The sequence below is a fragment of the Meriones unguiculatus genome, chromosome 6, assembly GCF_030254825.1.
Source record: "Meriones unguiculatus strain TT.TT164.6M chromosome 6, Bangor_MerUng_6.1, whole genome shotgun sequence".
Lineage (NCBI taxonomy): Eukaryota > Metazoa > Chordata > Mammalia > Rodentia > Muridae > Meriones > Meriones unguiculatus.
The window spans coordinates 109,916,050-109,942,376 of NC_083354.1; the positions used below are offsets into that span (position 1 = coordinate 109,916,050).

At 40.9% G+C, this 26,327-nt stretch overlaps 1 protein-coding gene across 8 annotated transcripts in view; it reads left to right on the top strand.

Annotated features, from left to right (window-relative positions):
* The window catches only part of Eya1 (EYA transcriptional coactivator and phosphatase 1), a 141,120-nt gene that overhangs the window by 75,927 nt on the left and 38,866 nt on the right, over positions 1-26,327 (top strand). For all 8 annotated transcript variants that reach the window (XM_021657280.2, XM_021657281.2, XM_060385834.1 and 5 more), the window contains 3 exons: positions 3,954-4,093; positions 6,052-6,135; positions 23,865-23,954. In XM_021657280.2, the coding sequence (XP_021512955.1) occupies positions 3,954-4,093; positions 6,052-6,135; positions 23,865-23,954 (314 nt within the window). The remainder of the gene's footprint in view (positions 1-3,953; positions 4,094-6,051; positions 6,136-23,864; positions 23,955-26,327) is intronic.

Below are 26,327 nucleotides of genomic sequence, written 5' to 3' on the forward strand. Positions count from 1 at the left end.
GAATTATCTGCTCTTTGGTCTTCTACTCTTGGGTATAACTTGTCTCCAGCCTCTTGCCAACCAAGAGGTAAAGCATCCTCTCCTCGATTGAATTCTTCACTTGTCAGTTATCCTGGCTCCTTTGTTATGCTGCTATGCCCTCTGTAGACCCAGATCAGCTGTTGGTGTTTTGTTTTGTTTTGTTTTGTTTTGTTTTGTTTTGCCTTCTTTTTTTAATCCTGGATGTGCCCCTATCTAGAGTGCATTTCAATTCTTTTCTCTACTGGCACACCTGTCCTGATTAGACTTGTTATGTGGATTCTCTTCATGGTTTGCAGAATTCTACCTTTCCCTTTAACTTCACCCTCTTGTGTTTGCTTCCAAGCTAATGAACTTTTAGCCCTCAAAGGCAGAGCTTTGTCTGGTTGGGGCAACCATGTATTCCAGCTTAGTGCTGTCTCAAGGCCAGTGAGTGAGCACAGCGTGGAACCAGAGCTTCCTGAAGGAAAGGAGCACCTTTAACAGAATACTTCCACACCCACATCAGTGTGTGTAAAGCTGAACACTTGGAGAGGGTTTAGAGAAACATGAGCAGTGGGTGGGTTAGAAGGTTAAATTAGCTGCCTTGTTTTGCACAGGTAGCAGGAGGAAGCCATTATTATCAGTAATGCTGGGTTACAGGCATTTACAGCTACCCTATAGAACACAAAGGAAGGGGTTCTTACTAAGTTAGCTTGCATCAGGTTCAGTATCATCTTCTTCCTCATAGAGAGACATTGTGAATATATATTAATATTTAAAGGTGTAGAGTGTCGATCTTTTAAAATTATTTCTCCTTTACCAGGAAAAAAAGTACTTTACTTATTTTTTTTTTCCTATTTTGCTCAATGAACTCAATAAACTATACGTAACTATAGTTTATTTTTAAAAAATGATGACAAAACTTTCTGAATTTTAATTTGTATTTTAAAGACAAATATACACTAAAAGATAAAGCAGTGGACAATAAGAAAATCTGTGGTAATAAAACCTAACTTAGATTAAGTATTTTGTAGACAACATAAAGCAATCTGGAAATCTATGTAGATGTTACCATTGGACAGGACACAGAACCAGATACCTTTCGTTCTTCTCAGATAGGTATTCTCCAAATCTGGGGAGTCCCCACCTTCAGGCAGCTCTCACGGTGAAGAAAGGATTGGGACTACAAGGTGCATCTGATGCCAGTTCTGCAGAATGAATGCTTCATGTTGAAACCATGACAGGCATGGCCATGTGTTCCACTTTAGATGAGGACCACCCACATTCCACACATTCTGCAGTATTCCTTAAAATGCAAGGCTAAAACGTTTTCCTCAAAAATATAACTCTGAATAAGTTTGACCACTTAAAACATTCATTTGAAGCCCATTGTTCTCTGTAAAAGACAGAAATGCTAGCTTAGAATACCTTAAAGGGGTGTGTGTGTGAATGCCTTGCCAGTCTGCAATGAAAGAATGTTAAGGTTGACTTAAGTGATGATTATATATGCAATATATTGTTATATATGTGTAATGCATATAATATATACATAGCATATATGTACACACTCACACACATATGCTTGCTGTTCCTCCTTCCTGTTTGTCTTCTTCTCAGTGTCTAGTCCCTGTTTTGTACTCATGCCACATATGTTGTATCTGGTTTGATATATGACAAAAAGAGTGCAAAAGTTTGTCTTTCTAAATCTAGATTAGTTCTCATGATGTGATAATCTCCGATTTCATATTTTCCTGAAAATGACACAAACAGTTTTTATTTACATTTATTTGTTTTACATACCACGGACGCCCCCTCTCTCCTCTCCTAGTCCTGCCATCCCCTTCTTTTCCCTTCCCCATTCCCTTCCTCCCCAACACATTCATTCATATCAGGTCTGAGCATACCTCATCCACCGAGGCTAGGCAAGGCAGCCCTGCCAAGGATAAGGGATCCAAAAGCAGGCAATAGAATCCATGTTAAAAACAGTGCCCTCCCCCTCCACTCACCAGGCGGCCCACGTGAAGATCAAGTCAACCATCGGCCACTTATGTGCAGGGTGCCTAGGTCCAGACCATGGAATATTCCTGAGTGCTCAGTCTCTGAAAGCCCCATGGGTCTGGGTTGGTTGTCTCTGTTGGTCCTCTTGTGAGGTTCCTGTCCCCTCCAGGTCCTTCCATTTTCCCCCCAACACTTCCACAGGACCCCTGAAAGCTCCATCTCATGCTTTGCTGCAAGTCCCAACATCTGTATCAAATCACTGCGGAGTGGAGCCTCCCAGGAGACAGTCATGTTAGGCTCCTGTCTGCAAGCATAGTGGAACATCATTAACAGTGTCAGGGGCTAGCTCTCTACCTTGGGGTGGGTTTCAAGTTGGGCCAATCATTGGTTGGACATTCTCCCAATCTCTGTTCCCCCTTTATCCCTGCACTTCTTGTAGGCAGTGTAAATTTTGGATCAGGGGTTTTGTGGGTGGATTGTTAATTTTACTCTTCTTTATCGTTTGAGTCTAACATTTCTGTGAAATGAGTTAGCTCAAAAATGAATCCTAATAACTAAATAGGCAAACCTGTTGGGTGGCGTCATTTTGGATATTCTGATGTAAATAAAAAAGTAACTGGCTTGTAGGGCATCCTGGTGATTTCTGGGCATGAAAGTCCCATGGCCCGATTACATAAAGAAGTTTATTGTTTTGTTTGTGATGGAGAGGTCATGTAAGTCTCTCAACCAAGTCCTGGGAATCTGCTGAATTAAGATTCAGCAAGAGGTGTAGAGCAGGTTCAAGTGATATAGAAGTGGAAATGATGGGTGGAAGTCTGCTGCTAGGGATCCTCTCTCACGAACCTTCAGAGAAGCCTTTCTTAGTTTGGAAATAATGTTGGTACCATGTTTTGACCTCAGAAGACCTGGTGGTAGAGTGAGGACTGGAGATTGAACTAGTAAAGGCTGTCCTTCGTAGTTTTTATACAGTAACATATGATCAACAAGACCACAGTGAGGAAGACTTATTCATATTAAATAGGCTTTCATCCTTACCTAGTAAAGGAATGTGGCTCGGAGCCTCGTGGGGAGAACCATGACAGGCCCATCTGGAACTTGGGCAAAGTGGAGATTATCTGATAGGAATACTGAATAGAGCAGGAGGTGAGAGTGATGAGTTTGGTTCATTCTGGACCCAAGATAAGAATCTTCCTCAAAGTCTACAACAACTCTTCAGCTCTTCCTTCCAGGCTTTTTGGAGCTGACCTTTATTTTGTGGTTTCTTTGTAATTACTCCAGTGGTTTCTCTGAGTTAGTCAGATGAATAACTTTAATGCTATGCCTGGTGTTAGATGCTTGCTTTAAAAAGGCTGAGACACCCAAATAATCCAGGTGGGTGCTAGACCGAGGTAGGCATTGTGTAAAAGTCAGCCCACTCCCTCAACGTACAATGTGGGAGAGATTGGTGATTTTAAATTTTGGAAAGAAAAATCTGCCCTGTGACTCAGATTTCCCTGCCGTGGGGCTGGTTGTCTTTTCATCTCTCTCCATGAACCAGAACCCTGTTTGTAGCTAGGGGAGCCACAGCTGAATCAAATATAAAGCTCCCCTGGTGGCCAAAGGCCATTTATGGAGTCAGAGAGAGGTGGTACAGACCACTGGAGAAGGAGCAGTGGACACCGTTGGGAAGGGAGCACCGGCTTATCACTCGGACCCCAGGAAAATCACGGCAATCCAGTACGACCTGCTGGCTCACCTACTCAGTTAAAGCTGAGTGGGTTTTGATCACACTGTACTTTCAGAAAAGGTCTTGGATTCTCCTATCTCCTGAGCTCTTTACTAATGCAAGTAATAGACAATGTAGGATTTACGTTAAATGGAATGCGCTTTATTCTTTAAGCTTCCCTGTGAATTAAAACAAGGCTGTTCTTGGCACCATGGCGCGGCACTTGAACGTTCTTCTTACGTTCTTACAGAGTACAGCACAATCCACAGCCCTTCAACACCCATTAAAGAGTCGGATTCCGATCGGCTGCGTCGAGGGTCAGATGGGAAGTCACGTGGCCGAGGCAGGAGAAACAATAATCCCTCACCTCCCCCGGATTCCGATCTTGAGGTATGTCATTGCCTATACTAAAATAGGGAACCAGGGGTCACATAGCTCATTAATGGGTCAATGGAACTGGCTTGTGAACATCAGAAAGACCCCAACACTTTGGTTATTGCTTATTGTTCATAGTAACAAAGTAAGACGTTTCCCTCTTTTGTCTTACCTGCCCCGTCACCGATAGTCTTCATAGTTGATGCAATTCGTTAGTGCACATTTCTGCTGTAGTTCTGCAATAGTGGGAAAGGGACACAAGGCCTCAAACAAGCTGCATGTTTGCTGCACCATTGAGGGTCTGCCAGGCTTTATGGAACCGCTTACTTCTGTATTTTCCTTCAAAATGTCTACACAAGACAGCATCTATTTCTTTCTCAAGAAAAATAGTAGCCAGGTGTCGGGTAACACACACCCATATTCCCTGCACATGGGAGATAGAGGTAGAAGGAGCAAAAGTTCAAAGTCATTCTTGGCTCATGGTGAGTTCGAGGCCAGGCTGGGCTACATGGCAACTCTGTCTCTCTCCACAAAATGCAAATGGAAACAAACTTGGCAGTCTTGCTTGAACAGCTTCTACGGTACTACTGTGTGTCCCTGCCATTTCAATTAAGCAAACGCCATCCTAAAAGATCACAGTAGACGCCACTTTGAAATCAAAGACACATCTGGGTACACTGAGAAAGGAAAGTCAGGAATGTTCTAAACTTGCAGTGGTAATCAGCTACTGGGACATGTTTTGGTGGAGTTCAAAAGCAGGAGGATTAAGCGAGAACTGACAGGGTGGCAGATTTCATTGCCTCGAAGCCACTGCAATTAAGTTCCTGCTTTGTGCCAAAGTAAAATCTGATGGTGGAAAAGTTGATTATTTTTGGCTGAAAAGATGAACATTTTCCAGCAGCGTCTCTGTATGTGAATATGTGCTGGTGTAAGGAGGGATAGGAAAAAAAGAGAAATGGGTTAGAGAGTCTGTAGTGTCTCAAGGAACTTTGTGAAATGAACTCCAAATCCAGTTCAAAATCCCCCCCTCCCCCGCCTGATATCCAAGAGTATGTATTGGGTGGCTGCTTAATTTTGAAAACCGAAAACACCTGATGAAAAAAAAATATGGCTGCTCCTCAGTATCCACAGGAGACATGTTCAAGGACCCTCCAGTTGATACCCAAACTTCAAGGTCCCCTTATGCAGCACGCTGTTCGCACATGCCCCATGCGGTCCTCCTGCTGTTTGTTGCACATCTCGGGAACTGGAGCCCAGGGCTGATTTCGTGCTGAGCAAGGATTCTGTCACTTGACAGCCTCTCCAGTCTTCCAACAGTTTAATGTCTAGACTACTTATGATTCCTAATAAAATGTGAATCCCATGTAGATGGCTTTAGCCTAAACTGTTTATAGGATGTTATTATAGGATAATAAATATACAGAGGTTCAGGAAAGATAGTTTGTTTTTCTAAGCATCCCTGTTGCAGAGCTCAGATATGCTGAGAGCTGATCATGTACCTCATCCTCTGCTAACTTCCTAATCACTAACGTGAGGTGAATGAACTAGGGAAAGCTTCACTTTCTGTTTAATACTTAACTTGATCAGAGTAAGTCATAAGAGTTATTTTTAATTCTTGTTATCTTCCGAAATAAGTTCTCTTTTGAATGACTTTCAACTTCTGGCCCTTCTGTCACTTAGAACTTATACCAGTTGCAACTCACTCTTCATCTCCTGGGAACTGGAATAGAGACATTACTGTGGAGTAGAACAGGCTATCTCTTCTATATTTACATTGACTTTACTAACACAGATCTCCTCCTGTGCCTCATCTGAGCTTAGAGCTGAAAGCCGAGAGATGCCCTTAGGGAGAGTTGTGTTTGGAAAAAAAGCACGAATTCAGATGTTTCATTTGTATGTCACTTCAACGCTTCCATGTCACGTCAAAAGTAACTGACAGCAGTGTTCCCATTGACTTGGTTCTTCCCTTGTAGAGAGTGTTCATCTGGGATCTGGACGAGACCATCATTGTTTTCCATTCCTTGCTCACAGGGTCCTACGCCAACAGATACGGGAGGGTGAGTACACCAAGTACCAGCTGTGAACTGCTGAAGAGTGATTGTGCCTAGAATTATTTAATTTCTGTCCAGTGAAGGGCATTTGCATTTAAGCAATGCATTTAAGATGTAAAGAAGTGCATGGTTTATTAGTGTGGCCAAATTCACAAGTAAGGCAAAAATGCATTTAAGTGGGGAAGAGAAAAGATCGTTTTTAAGTCTTAATTTTTTTTTAATTATTACAATGTATTCACTTTGTATCCCAGCTATAGCCCCCTCCCTCATTCTGTCCCAATCCCAACCACCCTCCCTCTTCTACTCCCACACTCCTTGCCCAGTCCACTGATAGGGAGGTCCTCCTCCCCATCCATCTGACCCTAGCCTATCAGGTCTCCTCAGGACTGTGTGCATTGTCTTCCTCTGTGACCTGGTAAGGCTGCTCCCCCCTCAGGGGAGAGGTTATCAAAGAGCCAGCCACTGAGTTCATGTCAGAGACAGTCCCTGTTCCCCTTACTAGGAAGCCCATTTGGATACTGAGCTGCCATAGGCTACATCTGTGCAGAGGTTCTAAGTTAGCTCCATGAATGGTCTTTGGTTGGAGTACCAGTTTCAGAAAAGACCCCTAAGGCCCAGATTTGTTGGTTCTGTTGCTTTCCTTGTGGAGCTCCAGTCCCCACCAAGTCTCTCTATCTCCCCATTCTTTCCTAAGATTCACTGCACTTTGCCCCAAGTTTGACTATGAGTCTCAGCATCTGCTTTAATACCCTGCCGGGTAGAGACTTTCAGAGGCCCTCTTTTGTAGGCTCCTGTCTTGTTCCCTGTTTTCTCCTTCTTCCGATATCTATCCCATTTGCCTTTCTGAATGAAAGGGTCCTCCTTCTTAATTAGCTTCTTTTTGTGTATGGATTTTAGTGTGATTATCATATATTATATATCTAATATCCACTTAAAAGTGAGTATATACTATGTGTATCTTTCTGCTTCTGGGATACCTCACTCAGGATGATCTTTTCTAGTTCCCACCATTTGCCTGAAAATTTCATTAATTCCTTGTTTTTAATAGCTGAGTAGTATTCCATTGTGTAAATGTACCACGATTTCTGTATACATTCCTCAATTGAGAGACATCTGGGTTGTTTCCAGGTTCTGGCTATTACAAACTAAGCTGCTACGAACATGGTTGAGCAAATGTCCTTGTTGCATGCTTGAGCATATTTTGGATATATGCCTAGGAGTGGTATAGCTGGGTCTTGAGGAAGCGCTATTCCTAATTGTTGAAGAAAGTGCCAGATTGATTTCCAAAGTGGAAATGTACATGTTTACATTCCCACCAGCAATGGAGGAGGGTTCCCCTTTCTCCACATCCTCTCTAGCATGTGTTGTCACTTGAGATATTTGATCTTAGCCATTCTGATTGGTGTAAGGTGAAGTCTCAGTTTCATTTTGATTTGCATTTCCCTGTTTGTTTGGGTTTTTTTTTTTTCCTATTTTTTCTGTGTTTATTTTATTGTGTTCATACATTCACAGCATAATGTGAAGGTGATAGGACAATTTTGGGAGTCACTTCTCTCTATCTACCATGTTAAATCCAAGTATAGAACGCGCCTCTGGAGTGGTCTCATAGACACAGGCAGTCTGTTTAAAGAAAAGCTTTCTGCATGTCACTTTGCATCTGAAGCCATAATGGCCTCAGGTCACTGTGATCAGGAGAAAAAAAAATTTAAGAGAAAGAAATACAAACTGCAGGAACATGGGAGGGTTTGCTATTTGAGGGATGAAAGGGCTTGAGTAACAGTGTAGTGTTGAAGATGAAGTCTCTCTAAAGATGTGGTCAGAAATGAGAGCGAGGTTCACAACCTTCTGTATGACAGCTGATTTCACTGTAGAAAAGAACGGAAGCCTTTTGGGGTGGAGGCAATGAAAGGGGAGTTTTGCTCAAGGGTGAAAGTGCTGTATAGTTTTAGATTACTTTACGTGCGCACAGTCCAGAGAGAATGGTTGGATTATAGATTTTATTGTGACTAGAAAAGAGGATGGAGAAGTGACTTGGATTGGGGCAGAAGACAATACATAATACATAGAGAAAGATGATTCTTGCATTGTACCCTGAGCAGCTGAAATAAGGATAAACTGATTGTCAGGAAAACCTGGATTTTTGGGGGGTGTTTTAACACATTTACTTGGACAAGCAAGCAGACAGGTGGCAGGTTCAGCCAGTGTTGTTTGGAGAACTGGCCAGAGCTGGAGGTACCAGCTTTAACATTAGCATTGTGAAGGTTAGGGCCAAAAGCACCTCAGATCCTTGTATGATATTCTTCCAAACGTCTATCTAGCATCATCTCTGTGCTAGATGCTATGATCAACCCGTTGTCTCCTTGCTGGAGGCCTAGCTTCTTTTCAAGCATAATTTGGGTAGGTGGGGTGGAAGACATGTTGCTAAGGATATTGAGAGGCAGCCAGTACTTTGAAAGAGAACTCAATATTTTCCTCATTAGGGGACGTTCTCAACTTAGATGATTAATCCTTAAAAAATGTGAAGTTTGTTCAGAATTCTTCCAAACAATGAAAGTAAGCAAACTGACTGGAATGGCTTGCACCCCTTTTGTTCCCCAAAAGTAGCTTACTGGCAGTCTGCCTGTCTTTTGGAGTGCAGATTTACTTATGTTCTTGACCATTGTCAGGAAAGTATGTGGCTCCGCCTTCCTCTGAGCGCATAGAAAGAAATGAATGCCCAACAATGTGGTAGCTGTTCTGTTTCTATGGGAACCAGATACTTGAGAAGTAGCTTAGTCACAGTAGCTTAGGCAACTCAATGAGTGGGCCATTCAGTAACGAGATATGGGATCTGGTAGATATAATGCAAAATCAGGACATGTTATAGCAATATATACCACCCCCCAGAGGTTCAAGGGTGCTCCGCCTTCTGTGTAACCCTAGCCTTAGGAAGAAGGCATGCTGGGTGTTATGCGGAAGTATTGTTTTGTGACAAAGCTGGTGAGGACAAAAATAATGTGCTCTGTACAATCTACCTAAGGCCGAGGAAAGAAACAACGTATTAGCAGGGATGTAGAGTCTGTGAGTGTTACTGTCATTGGTGTATTTCTAGTAATCTGTATTCTAGCCAGTTTTGTTTAATGAATTTTTTAAAAACTGTTTCCAAGCTGCATGCAAATTCCTGAACTTCACTAGAGAAATATTAGGGTTTTTTTTTCCTATAGAATGTTCTCCTTAAAACAGATGACATAATCCAATTTTTAATATTGAATTATAAACCCCAAACTTAACAGTATTCAACTTACTATTGTATAGATGACTCAAGCAGGGTGCTTGCTCGTGAGAAAATTCCGGAAATATCTTCACCCAAGGCAGCTGAATGAGTGGGATATTCAGTAAGGAGGTGCAGAATCTGGTAGATGTAATGCAGAATTAAGCCATGATATAACAACGTCTGTTGCTCCAAAGTTCTAAGAATACCCCACCTTCTGCGTCATCCTAGCTGTGGGAAGGAGGCATGCTGGGTGTTAGATGGAAGTGTTGTTTTGTTAAAAAAAAGGGGGGGGGGCTTCATCCTCAACTCTTACCCTTTATTGTTATTCAGTATCCCTCCCTCTCACCTGGAATTTTGGAAGTGTGGAAGCTAAGGGTATTACAACTCACCCATCATTTTATAAAAAAACAAAACAAAACATAAACACTTACGATAGGAAAAGGTTGCAGAAAACTTAGGTTTAGTTGCAGCACCTCCAGCTTCTTAAGTGTCTGGATTCATTGAGCTCCACAGGGATGGTATGAAGCTCCTCCCTTCACAAGGTAATCAGGTGTTTTATTTGTTTGCTTTGCTGGCTTGATGTTATTATTGTTGTTTGAGACAGAGACTTATGTAGTCCACACTGGCCCGAAAGCTACCTATGAAGCCAAAGGGTACCTTGAACACCTTGATCTTCTTGCTTTTACCTCCTAAGTGCTAGGGTTACAGGCATGCACCCCTACTCCTGGCTTGCTACCGGGATTAATTTCTAGATTATGACCTGACAGGGTTTGAAATCACACACAAAATGTTTAAAGCAGAATATTATGTCTGGTTTAAATATTTGATAAAGTACATGTATTTGAATTCATACGAGGCTTTATTGTCACAAACCAGTTACAACAGCAGCAGCAAATCCCCTGCCTTTACTTAAAAACAAAAAATAAACAAACAAACAAAAAAAAAACAGAATGCTTGAATCCTGGCAAGGTTGCCCTCGAGTGATATGATGGCAGTGGTTTCAGTCTCATGGATTGAAAGCATGTGACATGGCCTATGGTTGAATGGAAACTGGAGATTTAAGGTGAAGTGTATCATCTGTGTCAGTTCTGAGCTCTCGACCTTGGGAAGATTATGCTGATTGAGAATCAGTTCCCCACCCATAGACTAACTGCTCAGCCTCCTGGATTGCTCCGATGCTTAATTAAACCTTGAATTAAAAAGCACCATGTCTTTTGACTAGCAAAAACCAATAGCGAGTAAAGCATGCCACCTGCTCAGTTTACAGCTGTTCTTTGAGTGCCTGTTGTAGGACATGCCGAGATTCTAAGAGGCTCTCTAACATTAATTTATGCTGTTTGAGCCTCTCTAGTGGCTCTGATCATTCAGTACATGGAGAGATGGAGGAAGAACTGTTCTTCTAGACCATTTCATCTTGGCATTACAGTTAGCCAGTGATGATAGCTGCTTCTCCTTCCTTCATCTGAAGGGAGAAAGCTAAATTTACCAAGAGGGTCTGCTTACTTACAAGTGTTATCTCTACTTTGGAGCTAGACCAGAGCCACAATCTTGTCCTGACTACCCCACTCTGCCCTGACACTACTAGAGCAACTGGGGAAGGCACAGAAACAGAAACAAACAAACATGGCCATGTTCCAAGAAAACCAGATCTATATTTTCAGAAGGTGTGTTTCATGCAATTTCCACGTTTTATAATTTTTCAGCATCTTCTAGATCGGAGACAAAAAGGCTGTAGGCCATAGGCCACATATGCTTCACAGCCTACTTTTTGCAGGCTCTTTAAGCCAAGATATTTCATTTTGTAAAGCATTAAAAAAAAATAAAAACATAAAAATTTGTGCCAGAGATGATGTAAGCCTAAAATATTTATTTTTCTGTTCCTTAAGAGAAAGGTGGTCTCTACTTCATCCTCTGCTCTGAACTTTGACCTGATTCTGATTCCTCTTCCTCCTGCCTTTGAGGTTTGGGGAAATCATGGCAGCGCTGTGATTGACTGTCTGAATGTGGGTCCCCAAGGAAGCTCAGGCCAGCAAACTCATTGGAGAAGATACAATGTCTTTTAACAAATAGGTTAAATATGTAATGGTGCAAACATAATTACATTTTTACCTTTGAGACATGGTCTTATGTAATCCAGGCTTGCTCATACTCACTGTGTGGATGAGGATGACCTTAAGCCTCTGACCCTTCTGCTTCCTCCTCCTGAGTTGTTTGATCATAGTTCTGGGCAGTGCCGGAGACTCAGGCATACAAAGGCCTCCTGTACGCTTAGCAAGAGCATTACCAAATGTGACCTATCCCAGCTCCATGACACAGCAATCAATTAGCACTCTCGAGTGTATATTCCAGGCTTTGTGTAAGGAAGGTGTGGTGATGCAAAGCTCAGTATGTAGAGATTTCTGGGATTAGTGTCCTGGTCAGTGACCAGTCAATAGGGGGAAAAGCTGAGCTGATGAGAGAGACACTGTAGACTGGGCAGGAAGAAGCATGTAGCTCTGCTATGACATCGCTGTGTACACAGAAACGACCAGACCATGAGTCTAGTGAACATGGAGCAGTCGTAGCAATAGTTCTCAGCTCTGACCAATGAGTCATTTTCATATCCCCTGGGGGCTCCAATCACCCTAGCAGATAGCACCTTTGAGGGGGCAGGTGGAAGAAGATGGATATCCCAAAGGGAGGTGCTCTGGTTTTATTTTCTTCTTTGTATGTTGATATTTAATTTGGGTCAAAACAAGATATTATATGGCTCCAAATATAACCTCTGGATGCTGTGGGGTGACACAGAACATAAAAACCTCCAAACAAGCCAGGTGGTGTTGGCTCATGCCTCTAATCATAGCTCTTGGGAGACAGAGGCAGGTGGATCTCTGTGAGTTGGAGGCCAGGCCAAAATAAAATTAAAAATTTAAAGAAAACTCAAAACAGACAAATGAAAACATTATTTTCCTGACCATCAAAGACATGCCCAACGAGCCTTCTCTTCCTTTGTCTTCACCTTTGACCCGAAGTCACTGCCTTTCCCTTTATTTATCAGCAATTTCCTGGTAACTCAGAACTTCAAGTATAAATAATATAGACAGTTAGATACTCTAACTGGCTGCCTTCACCCGGGCAGCCTTGCTTTTAATTGTTCTCCACTGGGAAACGGAAAGCAACTGATGAGCAGGGATCACAACGGCTTCCTTACCACTGTGCTGGCCTACCACCGCCAGCCACTTTCCTTTCCTGAGGTTTTGCAAAAAGCACCCTGAATCTTAGTCACTTCTGCCCCCTTAATAATCCCATCCAAAAAGTGGAAGCAATCCTGGAGAGTGCTGGAGAACTAGGTGAAGCAACCAGAAATGTACAGATGGAGACAGCATATCTCATATCTGTTATTTCTTGTGTTGGGGTCCAAAGGATGGGATGGATGGCTGTGTACATTTTGTTAGAACAACAAGAATGTATACCAAAATAAAAACATATCTATAAAGCATAGAGGATCAGTCTTGGAGAAAATGAATAGCAGAAAATGTGTTGGTAATAAAACTGGTGACGCTTCATCGGCTTCTAAAGCTTATGCTGTCATCTCATACTTTTTATCCTGCTACTATCTTTATTTTTCGTTCTTTATTGTTTGTTGGGTTGTCTTTGTTTCTAGTTTGAGAGAGGGTTTCTCTGTGTAGCTCTGGCTGTCCTGTAACTTGCTCTGTAGACCAGGCTAGCCTGGAACTCGCAGAGATCTGCCTGCCTCTGCCTCTCGAGCTTTGGGATTAAAGGAGTGCCCCACCACCACCCGACTCCTTTCTTCGTTTCTCAGGGAGGGAATTTGGGAGGGAAAAGTTACATTATTCACCCAAGGAAGTGCATCTATTACAAGACAATATCAGGAACATAACATAGTCTTCAAACTGGCCCACTGCCCTCAAAGGAGAACTCTGGGCAGAATTTAGTGCCAAGATCTTATGCTGTGAACATGGGGATATCATGAGCAATATTACACACTGTACTGATAAGATAGAAATGCATGAACAAGATTAATCTGAAAAGAAAATCATTTTACAATGCTTAGGGTGGGAAGGAATAAAGGTCTAAAGAGCGCCTGTAACACTAGAAAGGAGAGAGAGAGATAGGAGAATGGTCATAAATGAGATCTCAATAGGTCATTTGATTGGATTTAGCTATGGGTCTTGCCCTTGGCATCGTGTGGGCCCTGAGTGTGGAGACCATTTGGCTGGCTTCATGTTAGTGTTCTTTTTTTTTTTTTCCTCCCTCTTTATGCCATGGTTTGGCAACTGTCCCAAGTTTGGGATTCGTTGGGTTTTCTTCGCAATCGAAATTAATCTTTGCAATGGCAAATGTCTTTCTCTTAATTCTCTAGTAAGGTATTATTTCCATGAGGTTGAAAGTAAGGAGAAAATGACCACAGGCTAAGGGCAAGTAAAATGACCTGATTAGCACCAGTGGGTTTTCTGTGTTCAACTCAATTAGGCAATAGTTCAGGCATGATTTGTTTCTTACAAGTGTACAACTTCTCAGGGATTATTTCCTAACTGACTACAGAACTACACCCAACACCCCAGCAAAGCCTCCGGGTGCCTGTCAGGTAGGAAGAGAGACTTCAGTGGAGACTTGGGCCTTAGAAGTAGAGCATAACTACTCGAAAAACATCTTTACAATGTTTTGTAAAAAGAAATATTTCATAACATTTTTCTCTCTTCTCAGAGAAGTGAACATCTTACAGATCTTAACCTCAACTTCTATCCTGTCCTGTGAACAACTATCATGGAGCCTTAAAATTAACTCACTTTGGTACCTCAAAGTGCCCATTCCTGTTCTTCAGCCTCTTTTTCTCTCAAACCAAAAACTCCTGAATAGGGGGAGTTTTAAAATGACAGCAAGGTCTTATTTGTGGCTGTGATTTTATCATTCGAAATAAGGGATTATTTAAGGGGCTTAAACAAATATTTGTTGTTGTTGTTGTTTCATTTGATTGATATTCCCCAAAGATTTGCCCTTGATTTGAGCAAGGTTTTCGCATTGAGAGACAAACCCTCATGAGCCTGCTTGCATTGTTTCATGCCTCATGGGGCAGTGACTGCTTCCTGCCGAGCTTTGCTGCCCACATAGAACCAGTGCAGAAAGTGTTTAGCAGCCGTAGATTCACTAGCACAAGTTCAAAATGTAAGTGCCAAATCCAGAGTACCTGCGCATAGTTTCTGCAATAGTTGAACTGTCTTGTAGAAGCTCTTTTTAACCTAAGATGAATAAATAGCAACTTAAAAATGTTTTCACTTTATTTTTCCAATCAAAGCAGCAATTTCTAAAAATCGTGTAGCCTCGATCTCAAAAAAAAAAATAGTAGGATACACACTATGCAATAGACAGCATGTATTTTAAACATACTTGCACACACTTGTACATTAAAAATGGAAACATGATAACAATGTAAAAGGCAAAATTGGGGGAGGGTTGATTTTATTTAGCTAACTTATGTTTTCTTTGGTACGCTATTTTGGTTTTTAATTAGCCATGGCTTGTGAGCCAGAGGTTCAACAGAACTGAAACAGCTTTTCAGGCCACTCAAGCAATAAAGATAAACTTGTTATCTATGTTTGGAGCTATCTAAAGGTAATAACTTTATTCTAATAAAGATAAAGAGCTTTATAACAAAATGGAAATGACTTTGGGAATGCACGAATCTACTGCAATCCTTTGGCCTTTATTAAATTGAACCTAAATATTTCAGGGTGTATCTTTTAAAATACAGTTTCATACAAAGTTGTGATGGTTTGCTAGAGAAATGTCTAGACTCAAGCTTTGTAGACAAAAAAAGAAAGTCTATTTTGCTTCAATCTGCAGAAAAGGGTTCAGGATCCCATTCGTAAAGGCCAAACAGAGAAACAGAATTTCCTTCAAGTTTTTGTCCTTTGTTGAATTTCGGGAGGCAGCAAGCACTGAGCCAAAAGTTAATTTTCTTTCCTTCTTCCTTCCTTCCTTCCTTCCTTCCTTCCTTCCTTCCTTCCTTCCTTCCTTCCTTCTACTTCTTTCTTTCTGAGAAAATGAATAAAAACAATTTTTTGAGGCAGCCTCAGTTCTGTAAGGGTTCAGTGCTTACCACTGAAAAATAGAGTGTGCTGTGGCCTAAAGCTAACTGGTGCAGAGCGTCACCGTGTTCTTGCCTCGACGGTTCATAACCACAATATCCAGGGTGCAGCTCTCCTGTCTCCAGTAGCAGGCAGGATATGTGTGGGCTTTGCTGGGACTCCTCTGGTTTTTGTGGGTTATTTACTGCCCTGTGCCTGATGAATGTGCTTCCACTGTGCTGGGCATGCAGAAGCAAAGACTCCAGAAGTGAAACCCCCGAACTGATCAAAGAGAAGAGAACTAGGATGAGAATGAGCTGTCAGGAGGTGCTCTGATTTGCTCAGCAGTGTGTTCCGTCATGGGGTGTGAACTGTGATCAGCCAGGATGGTCCAGTCAGCTCTGGGTGGCACTCAGGGATTATGTCGTCAGAGAGATTGAAGCTGCTCAGTTTATAGGAAAATTATGTATGCTTATGTACGTATGGCTATCAGTAAGACAAAGCATGCGGTTGCTTTGTAACTCTTTAAAAAGGCACTGAACTCTTTTCTGATCATTTCACTCACCTCCATACAGAGTGACCAAGCAACTCTGTGATACCATTCCTCAGCGGTGGCTCAGTCAGCACAATTAGAGAACTCCTGTTGCCCCCACCCCCACCCCCCGTGTATGAAACCTAACCTTACAGCTACGGCATGAGACAGTACGACTTGCTAATAAAGGCAAGATAATGGGGATGATGACAGCATCTTCAAACCATGCTTGTTTACACAACAGTTAAGTTCAGATGATATGTGCAAACACTGAGACTTCAGTCAGGACAGAACTGCAGCCATTTTCAACATAAATGGGCAGAAATGTAAGGATAGGAGTAAGAACTTAGACGTGGTCATCAGAATCAACCTAATGTCCTTTTGACCTCAGGGCTCCAGGAGAATTTAAGGTTTCACTACTGTGTGATATCCATTGAGACTCCAGTGAAAGAATCCGAGTAGAAACAGTGGATGGATCCAACACTTGACCCTGTATTATAGAGTAGCTTGTCTTCTGTGGTTAATGATCATTAAAAAAATCCATGAGCTAACTAAAAAAAATTAGAATGCATATAAGTGGCCAGCTCATGGGCATTTTAGACAAAACCTTCAGGACTGTCGCTACTCTGGTACAGAGCACACACCTCCCCACAGCACTGTGTCTTACTGTCCTAAGCTGAGATAGTAACGGCCTGTACAGTTATAGGCACATAACACAATTTTTGCCCACAAGGAACTTCTTGTAGAGGTGGCCATTGCCAAGGGATGAATAAAACCCCAACAGTCTGCCATTGGTGTGAAATGAAACCAGTGTCACCTCCTCTAACTGGGAAGCTGCCTGCCGCGTACGCCCAGGACTAACAGTGGCAAGGAGGCATCCTGTGTCCCTGTGCTGGCCAGGAGAGATAGTTCCTGGAAGCTACAGGTATCTGCACAGTGAGCCATGTCCAGCAGTGGAGGGCAAATGATGACTCCGGCATTGTGGATATTGGGGGAATGTGCTCTAGTGTTACAGCGATTCTTGAATTACACTTAAGATTTCTCCTCTGCAGCCGGTCGCCGCCGTTACAGCGTGACACCAGCTTCGTAAGTGAATGAGATGACGCCCCCATGGCTTGAAGCACAGACAGAGGCATTCCTGTTTCCGGGAAGAACACTGTCTGATGAAACAAGCCGAGAGAGCACAGGCCAAGCAGAGTCTATCTCCTCTGCCTCGCTGAGCCTCTCATTCTGCGTACAGATTACTCTAGTCTGAGGATGCTCCTTTATCAAAAGGGCTTTATAAGCCTTTGTAAAATGATTTGATGTGTCTTTTCAATTCAAAGTGTTACCAGCAAAATTGGTGTTGTCCCACATCCTGGCTATTGTAGCCCTTAGAACTGAAGCCATTTTCTATGCTTCATGGGCATTAACCTGTTACCAGGTGTAACAAGAATTCTGCTTAGTTGTTGTTGTTGTTGTTGTTTTCTCATTGATTTTGTCCTTCAATGCACATACAGTTCTAATTTTAAGGATGACAAATCTGTCTGTTTTCTTTTGTTGCCTATTTGGTGTCACATCAAGAAATCATTTCCATATCCAATGACTTGAAGGTTTTCTCCTGAACAACAGAACTTAACTCCCATATTTAGGTATCTGATTTATTACAAGCTAATGTCTGTGTATGTGTTAAGGTAAAGACCCAGCTTCATTCTATTGCATGTGGCTGTCCAGGTGTAGAGAAGACTACTGAATGGACTAAACATCCCTGCCGCAATAATTTAACTATACGTGCAAGGATTTACTTTTGGCATTTTTTGTTCTGCTAGTACAAAATTCTTTTTGAAAACACATTGATTTGTTTACTGTGGATTTGTGATATATTTTAAAATTTAACAATGTAAGACTGTTCATTTTGGTGTTTGTTTGTTTTTTTTTTTTCAAGATAGTTTTTGACTACTTAAGTTCACTTGAGGGTTCCTGTACATTTTAGGATGGCTTGTTTTTTATTTCTATAAAAATAATGATTGATAGGGAGTGGACTAAATCTATAAATCACTGTGTATTAACAGACAGATTTGTTTCTGTCCCTGATTGACTATTAGTATACAGAAACACAGTTGATTTTTATGTTAATTGCGGATCCTGAAACTATGCTGAATTTATTATTTCTATCATTTTTCAGACTATTAGGGCTATTCCTTATATATAACTAAGTCACTGCAAACAGATCTTTTTGCTTCTTCCTCTGTAATTTTAGTGTCTTTCATTTCTTCCTCTTGTATAATTACTTTGCTCAGAACTTCCAGTACTGTGTTAAATGAATGGCAGAAGCAGAGTCCTTGCCTTGTTGTTGATCCTAGACTGTTTCTAGACCGTGGAGTATAATATCAGCTGTGAACCTGAGCTGTGTTATCACCAAATTCAGACGATTCTCTTTGACCCTAAGTTTGTGGAATGTCTTTGTCCAAGGTTTTTATTCATTTAGTTTTACAGTTTATCCAATTTTTCTTGTATTTCAATCTGTGTGTTCTTATTAAATCCTTTTATCTTTTCTGTTTAAACTGTTTTGACTGTTTCTGTTGCAGGAACCATATCATCTGTCTTCTAAGTTTGGGTCTTCTTGATTCCATCCCTTTAGGGTATATTCCTTTACCCATGTATTTCTATAAACTGCTAGAATTAGAAGCTTAGTCAGATTTGGTTTCTTATTTCATTTTCCTTCCCTTTTCTTCCGCTTTGTTTGTTTGTTTGTTTGCTTTGTTTTGTTTTGTTTGTTTTTGTTTTTTTTTCACCTGTTAGGATTTAGATGCCATTCATTTGGGTTTATCCCTCCAGCAAGAAATCAAGAAATGAAGATGTCCAGTTATTGTGTTGAGTCCAGTTTTTGGCTTGTACAGTCTCCCCCAACAGTCCTTTATGGGATGTTCCTTCTTAGCCTTTCCAATAACCCTTTTAATAGCTCCTTTTAATAACTGGTCACCTTCATGGACTGACAGGTGCCACACATTCCTTTATGTCTTTCCAATGAGAATAGCTTACCACCAATAGTTTCAAGTCAAGGAGAAACTGTGCCCAATCTCTAGGTAAGCTTGATACCTGGTAGCTACTTATGAAGGTCTATTCAGTGACCAATAGTAAGTGATTCTGACCACAGGCATTTCTCTAGAGTTAGTTTCCTTGCAAGTCTCAATGGGAAAGCAAGTATCTGTCAAAGATTTAAGTGCATCTATAACTAATCCTGATCAGAAGGAGACTGTTCACAGTAGGGGAAATCATTAATGTTCCTGTGAGAGTTAGGGAATGGGATGGCTTCATCTGTGCTCAGCTGGATGCAACAAACAGAACAGCTGTTCATAGAAAATGAGCCTACCCACCAATAAGACTTCTCTCTAGAATCATGAATTATTAATAATCTAGAAGGAAAGAAGGATTTTGAAACTGCTCAAAAATTTTCTAGGGCTCTACAATGAAAATCCCTCAGTAATTACTGCTGTAGTCTTATATCACTACCGTCCATTTGTCAATGAGTCTAATAAGAAGTGGAGTCAACTAAGAGGTATATAAAACCAGCGCAAGGGAGCCAATCTGCTTGGCTATTCATGCAAACATTTTTTTGTTGATGTTGTTTTCTTTTGTCTTGTTTTAAAATTTATGTTCCTAAATCAGCATGTGCCATGTTAGATACTCTTGTGATATTTTCAAGCAAAGTTTACAGGACATCCATTGGAGAAGTAAATAAGAATGAGATATTTATAGGTCTTTTGTTTGGGATATGATGTAATGTTTGGATAATGGTTTAAAAGAAGTGGGAAAAGAATGGCTTAGGAGATAAACCGCAGTGATGAAAACAACTGAAAAGACCCCTGGCTAGAGAAAAACCACAAAGCAAAGAAGGGGGAGAATGTAGGGAAGATGGAAAGTCCAAGTTAAGGAGGCCACTCTTGTAAAGAAGGGATACATCAGGTTTGGAAAAATAGGAAAACTTGATTTGGCACTCACTGAGTCTCAGATGCTTTGTAGTCATCAGAGGGGACAAGAGCTGATAGATTTGTGATCCTGTAGTCAGTATCTCAAGTCTGATATGACCGGGGCTAGGAGAGCCTTTGGGTCTCATGATGGCCTGAATTGACTGTAAAATAGGTAATTCCAGAATCCCACCAACGAGAACCAAATGATGGATGATCTGGTTCCAAGAAAGTGCTAGAAAAGAGCGATGATGTCCTTGACACCAGAAGAGGAGAAATGTCGAGGAGACAGTAAACAGGAGTGGTGAATGCCTCCGAAGGTCAAGTAGAACGGTGGAAACACTTGGTAGTGAGTTCTTCTTAGGATGACATGTTACTTTGAAGAGGGGCAAAGCTCTAAATTTTTCACAAGTGGTGTGAGGGAAAGGAGCGCTTTTGAAATGCCAAGAAAATAGTTAACAGCAAGTGCCCCAGATGGTCCAGTGGATCAATGGAAACATTTGGTAATGAGTTTTTCTTAAAATGAGATTTTACTTTGAAGAGAGGGCAAAGCTCTAAATTTTTCATAACTGTAGCCCTGGAATCTGTTGCAAGAATAGTACATATTTCAAGAAAGTAAAATTAAGCCAAAGACATGGTGATTTCCATGTCTCACTTTTGGTCCAAGAATGTGGAGAGTTTGTTTGTTTTGTTTTGTTTCTTCTTCTAAATTTTCCCGAAATAAGCCATCCAGCTAAGACTAACTTATTAATTGTGCAGGATTAGCTCTTTTCACATTTAATTTACATCAGGCATGTTTTAAAGTAAAAAGGTATTAAAATACTTAATATGATAGGAATATAAAATCTGTCACAAGATAATTTCAGCTGCTCAAATTGTGTACACAAATACATGTAGGCTGTCTGTCTCTCTATTTGCTATTCTCCCTTGGGTGAAACAGTGAAACAGCATGAGGTATGTTTGCACTTGACAGGTCAGTTTCCATGCAATAATCCAGCTCTTAAAGATATCAGGGAGGAAGGACCTTCTAGGGCTTGGCTTGGCTTGGTAAACTGTAGAGAGAGCATGGAAAACATCAAGAGGATGCTCCAGGTAAAGAGAAATGGTGTGCTTTGCCAAACTTGCATTGTATTTGAGTGTTGTATTTCTTTCTGTAACATCTGGGAAGCGTCTAGATCTGGGAATAGATTGGGGGAAAAAGAGGAGAGGAGAGAAGAGAAGAGAGAAAAGGCAAGGGAAGGAGAGGGGAAAGGAGGGGAGGGGAGGAGAGAGGACAAGATCATGGTTGTGTTTGATTCTCTAGTTTGATTCTACTTAAAAGATGTCCAAGAGTACTTCACTCCACAGAGTAAATTCCTTCCTAGTCTAAATTTCTCCTCTCTTTTCTAACTGCCAAAGCGTGTTTTTGCTGTACAAAATGTTTCTTAAACAGCACCATGAAGTAGCAGGTATAAAAACCATGAAAGAACGATAATAACAAGCAGCAAGCTATTTCTGTAATTTATGACGAAAAGTTAAAGCACACTCCTTATTAAAAAGCGATAGGATAATTCCTTTGATACCCATGTAAATAAGCAACCATATCAACAAGAAATAAGGCTTTTTTTTTTAACAGCAGCAGTACTGTGAGGTACATGTATTTCACAGTTGGCAATTAAATAGGTATGGTAACTCTCTACCCTCACCACATAAGAAGACTTGCTGGCAGTGTTCTGTGGCAAGCCAGGGTGTTTTCATTGGCCTGAACCCTCTAGTACAGTGGTTCTCAACCTGTGGGTCTCAGCCCCTTCAGGGGTCAATTGCTCCTTTTACAGGGGTCACACAGCAGATATCCTGCATATCAGACATTTGCGTTGTGATTCATAACAGTAGCAAAATTACAGTTTGAAGTAGCAACAAAATAATTTTATAGTTGTGGGTCACCACTACATTAAGAAGCATATTAAAGGGTTTCAGCATTATAGAAAGGTTGAGAGCCACTGCTCTAGGGCCTCTGTACACTTAACTCTGGTGTTTTGTCTTAGAAGCAGCTGTTTGAGCTGCCTTTGCTGATCTGTTCTGTTCTGAGTGTTTGAGGGTTAGCTTCTTCCAGGATATTTACTGACAGAATCTCTGTGAAAATTTTCCTCTAAAACCAAGAGTTAATGAATTAGTTGTTCCTTTGTTTTACTTATTTGTAAACTGTTTTTGAATTCTTGCATAGCACGAGAACTTTCTGGGAGATTAGAAGGCATTAAACAGGACAATGTAAGGAAGGTAAACAGTCTGAACGACCTGTCAAGCAGTGCGAAGAAGTGGTTTTCATCTCTCCAACTCTTGACCCTACTGTCTTCTGTCTCTCTTTCATTGCCAGTCAATTAGCAGAGCAATGGGGATGCTAGGGAAGCCATCTTTCCATATTTTCATACCCTCTTCCTTCTAGTGCTACAAAGGTAGGAAGTAGGTGGTGCTGGGGTGGAGCTAACAATGTGGGAGAAGCTAGAGAAGTGTGTAGCACAGGTAGAAGGGGGAGGGAAGTGGGCGGAGCGGACTTCCTGCTTAGCTGGTTGGTCTGAAATGAGTGTAGAGTTTGCTTCCCATCCCTCCATCCCAGGTTCCTCTTCTTTGCTGGGTGTACAAAGATGGTGTGATTGTGGCAAGCTTATTGTGATTGCTGCTCTATTTTCCTACAGGAGGGCAGAGGTAGGCCCTAGCTGGCAGTCTAGGGCTCCTCTTCTGAACTTGGTACCGCCTCCTAAAGCAGGAATTGCTGAATCCTGCCGTGGATGCTCCAGGACATGCTTTGCTGAACTCATAGGCAGTGGTCAAAGCCACGAGCAAGTCTTTAGATTAACAGTAGAGTGAGAAAAGAGTACAGGAAGTGCCCATGTTGGGCAGTAGTGATAAAGAGGAATGTTGTTTTCTTTGACTTGCATATTCTTGACGCCAAGATATGAGGAGATACAGGATAACTCCTGCCAGGTGATGGCCTGCCTGAAGGGATAACATGACTATTTATAATTCTCTTGCTGGGTAGATTCTATACTTATTCCAAAGGTTTATTGTGATAAGAAAATATAACTATATGATATTATTATAAGAAATTACTATTCTTTGGGAAAAGTTAAAATGCTGTACACATAAAGCGGTTATGTGGGGTGCCGATAAAATCTTCAGAAAGTGATTATATGTTCTTTGTATACCTTCTTACTGAGTTTTTTTTTTCTTCCTGGCATAAACGATTACATCCAGAAAGCATATATTCTAAATTTCATATATTAACAGTGCAGTATCATCCTAAAGAGCAAAACTATCTCTAGATCCCCTAAGTTGATCAATACCAGTAGATATGTTAAGGCAGAGGTGTTAGGACAAACTGGCCATGCCTTGAAGCTTTATAAAGGAGTTACTGGATTCTCTTGGCTTGACGCTTCCTTCTGTATGATGCCGACTCTTCGGTGCCTGCAGGGGCCACAGCATCATCCCCTAGACTGAACAAACTATCAAGCAGTCAGCTCAACCATCACTCCCTTTGTTGGGTAGGCTTGAATCTGTCAGGCAAGAATGATAGCGACTCATCACCCAGACTAAGATTTCTATTTGTTGCCTCTGAACTTAATCTAGACTATATTTTTGGATGGTTGGACAGTAAGTACAGACGCTCTTTATAGATAGTGGGAGGAATTTCCTCTACTTCATGTGTCTGAGACCCCCATACCTTACTTTTATAGCATGTAGGATCCAAGCTATTCCTTTATGCTGCTTAGTGACGAGCTTGGAGCACCTTTCATATAGGAGGTCACTGAAGCCTGCACATGGACTAAATGATGTGTAATACTGTTGAGCTGGCCTCTAGGTTCTCTGGTGCAGCACCTGTTCCAAACCTTTCCTGTCATGGCCTCCCTTTAAAATGAGATGATTACTCAAATTCCTGACCTATAAAATTCTCCTTTTAGGATCCGCCTACTTCAGTTTCCCTCGGACTACGAATGGAAGAGATGATCTTCAACTTGGCAGACACACATCTGTTTTTCAATGACCTAGAAGTAAGCTCTAATTGTTTTATACATACTTTGTGGCACATATCTGAAAATACATGATTGGTTCTGAAATAATGATTGGATGTTGCTCTTTTAAACATAGGATTGGAGGATTGAGACAAAGTGCTTATAAAGCAATGTGTTTCCCCTTTCACCATTGAGATGTGTCCTTTAAATATTTCCTGATGTTTCCCTTCTCAAAATCAAGCAAAATGCACCTTATTTAATAGAGGAGGTTTGTTCAACATCTGTCCTGCTATTTATTACATTTTAAAGTTGGACCCTACGTGACAAAATCTGATGACAAGATTCCTAAGTATCAAGAGTGGTTCTCAGAAGCTCTATAAGGCTTGCTTTCACCATTGAGATGTGTCCTTAACCTCTAAGAGATGTTCTGCAATAGCCTGTTTTGTCCCTACTGATCCCTTCCTGTACTTTTCTCTCCAGTCTGACTGTTTGGAGATGGTTTGCATCAAGCCTTTGCTGTTTGGACTGTGAGAATTTCTCATGTCTTAACTGCAGCTGATTTTATTACGAGAAACATTTCTAAGATGGCTGACTGATTGTGAATGGATGGCAACAGACACGATCTTAGTTAGTTGCATCCCCAACAAAGAAAGGCCTTGTTTTCACCTATCTCCATCCTGACAGAACATGACTGTAACTGCACTGCCCCCTTCCTTCACAAGGACAGTTGTTTATTTAACTCTCACTGCTAAGCAAGCTTGTGGTAGGACTGCCAACAGGCATTAATCATCAAGTAGTTGTTTTGCTAGGTTTTATAAGCGTATGTTATTTCAGACAGGAGAAGAATCTCAAAGATTCAAATAGAACTTTTACTGATCAAAGTTAATTGGCAGCAATTGGCCTTTAAATATTTCCTGATGTTTCCCTTCTCAAAATCAAGCAAAATGCACCTTATTTAATAGAGGAGGCAAAATCACTTGAAAAATGCCAGTGTGTGACAGACCTTAAATGCGGTTTGTTCAACATCTGTCCTGTATTTTGATTTCTTTTCATCTGCAATGAAATAACTCACAGGCGAATTGGCAGCTTCCAGTACAATAAAACAATTTAAATATACTTGGTTTTTCTCACGTTCCCCAGAGCTATATTTATTCTTATATTTAAAAGTAAAACACTATCTTTATATTTGCATTTGCAAGTGTTTGCCTTCCTCAAGGAAATGACATGTCATGCATTATGATTTTTCACGGAGGAAATTCTCTCTGAGTGACAACTTCGAAGTTACCTTTAGAAAAGCTTCATAATCAACACGTTTTCAAAACTTGTCTCTGATTTGTGGGCATCTCACTTTGTAAGAGGTCAACACCAAACGTCTATATTTTACTATCCTGTTAAAATTCTCCACCCACATATTCATTTGTCTGTAAAGACACAGACTAGGGTGGTACTTTATGCTATACATGGCTTGTTCCTCTTACCGCTGCTCGTCCATGTTCGTAACATCCATTAAGACTAGACAAGCAATACGTTGCTATTGATTTAAAATTCTGGCTTGTGAAAAGTGCCAAATGGTGTGGCGAAAAGTAAGAAGTTAAGCAAAGTAATAATTTATGAAATATTTTATTATGGTTCTTATGAAAACTTCCAAACTCAGTTGTGATTTAATACGGGATTTTTGTTGGTTTAATTTACATTCTTTCCACTGAAGTATAAGGGGAAACTGAAGTGGCACTCAAATATCTTAAAAGTACAAACTAGAAGTTCTAATTTTAGGATGTGGGAGATAAAAAATTTAAATGTTTCTTGAAGCAAATAAAATGCCAGAATCTGTTCTTATATGCATGTTATCTCTTAATAGAAGGAAAGAGCAAATGGGAATGAGTCTATAATTCAAACCACATACATAAAGTGAAAATGGAACTATTTTAAAGCTCCAGAGCTGATGCAAATAGCTTTTCAGTAATTTTACTCACGAATAATAAAAATGTAACCAAAAGTAGCTGTGAAAGATCCATTCAGCCTTTCCTTAAAAAGTAATTTCTCAGAGGATTCAGACAGACCTGAGGAGACCTGATAGACCAGGGTCAGAGGGAAGGGGAGGAGGACCTCCTCTATCAGTGGACTAGGGGAGGGACAAAGGGGGAGAAGAGGGAGGGAAGGTGAGACAAGGAAGAGATAAGGGAGGCAGCCACAGCTGGGATACAAAGTGAATAAACTGTAATAAATTAGTAGAAGTAGTAATGAGAAAAAAGAAAATTACTTTCTCTAGATTTATATAGCGTTTTAAAATAGATTGGTTCTTACACTTAAGGCAGTCTTAACTTTCACACGTTCTTTAATTTATAAAGCTAGGACTAGTCACTGCAAACACAAGTTTCTCTGACTATAAAAGTAAAAAAAAATATTTCCTGG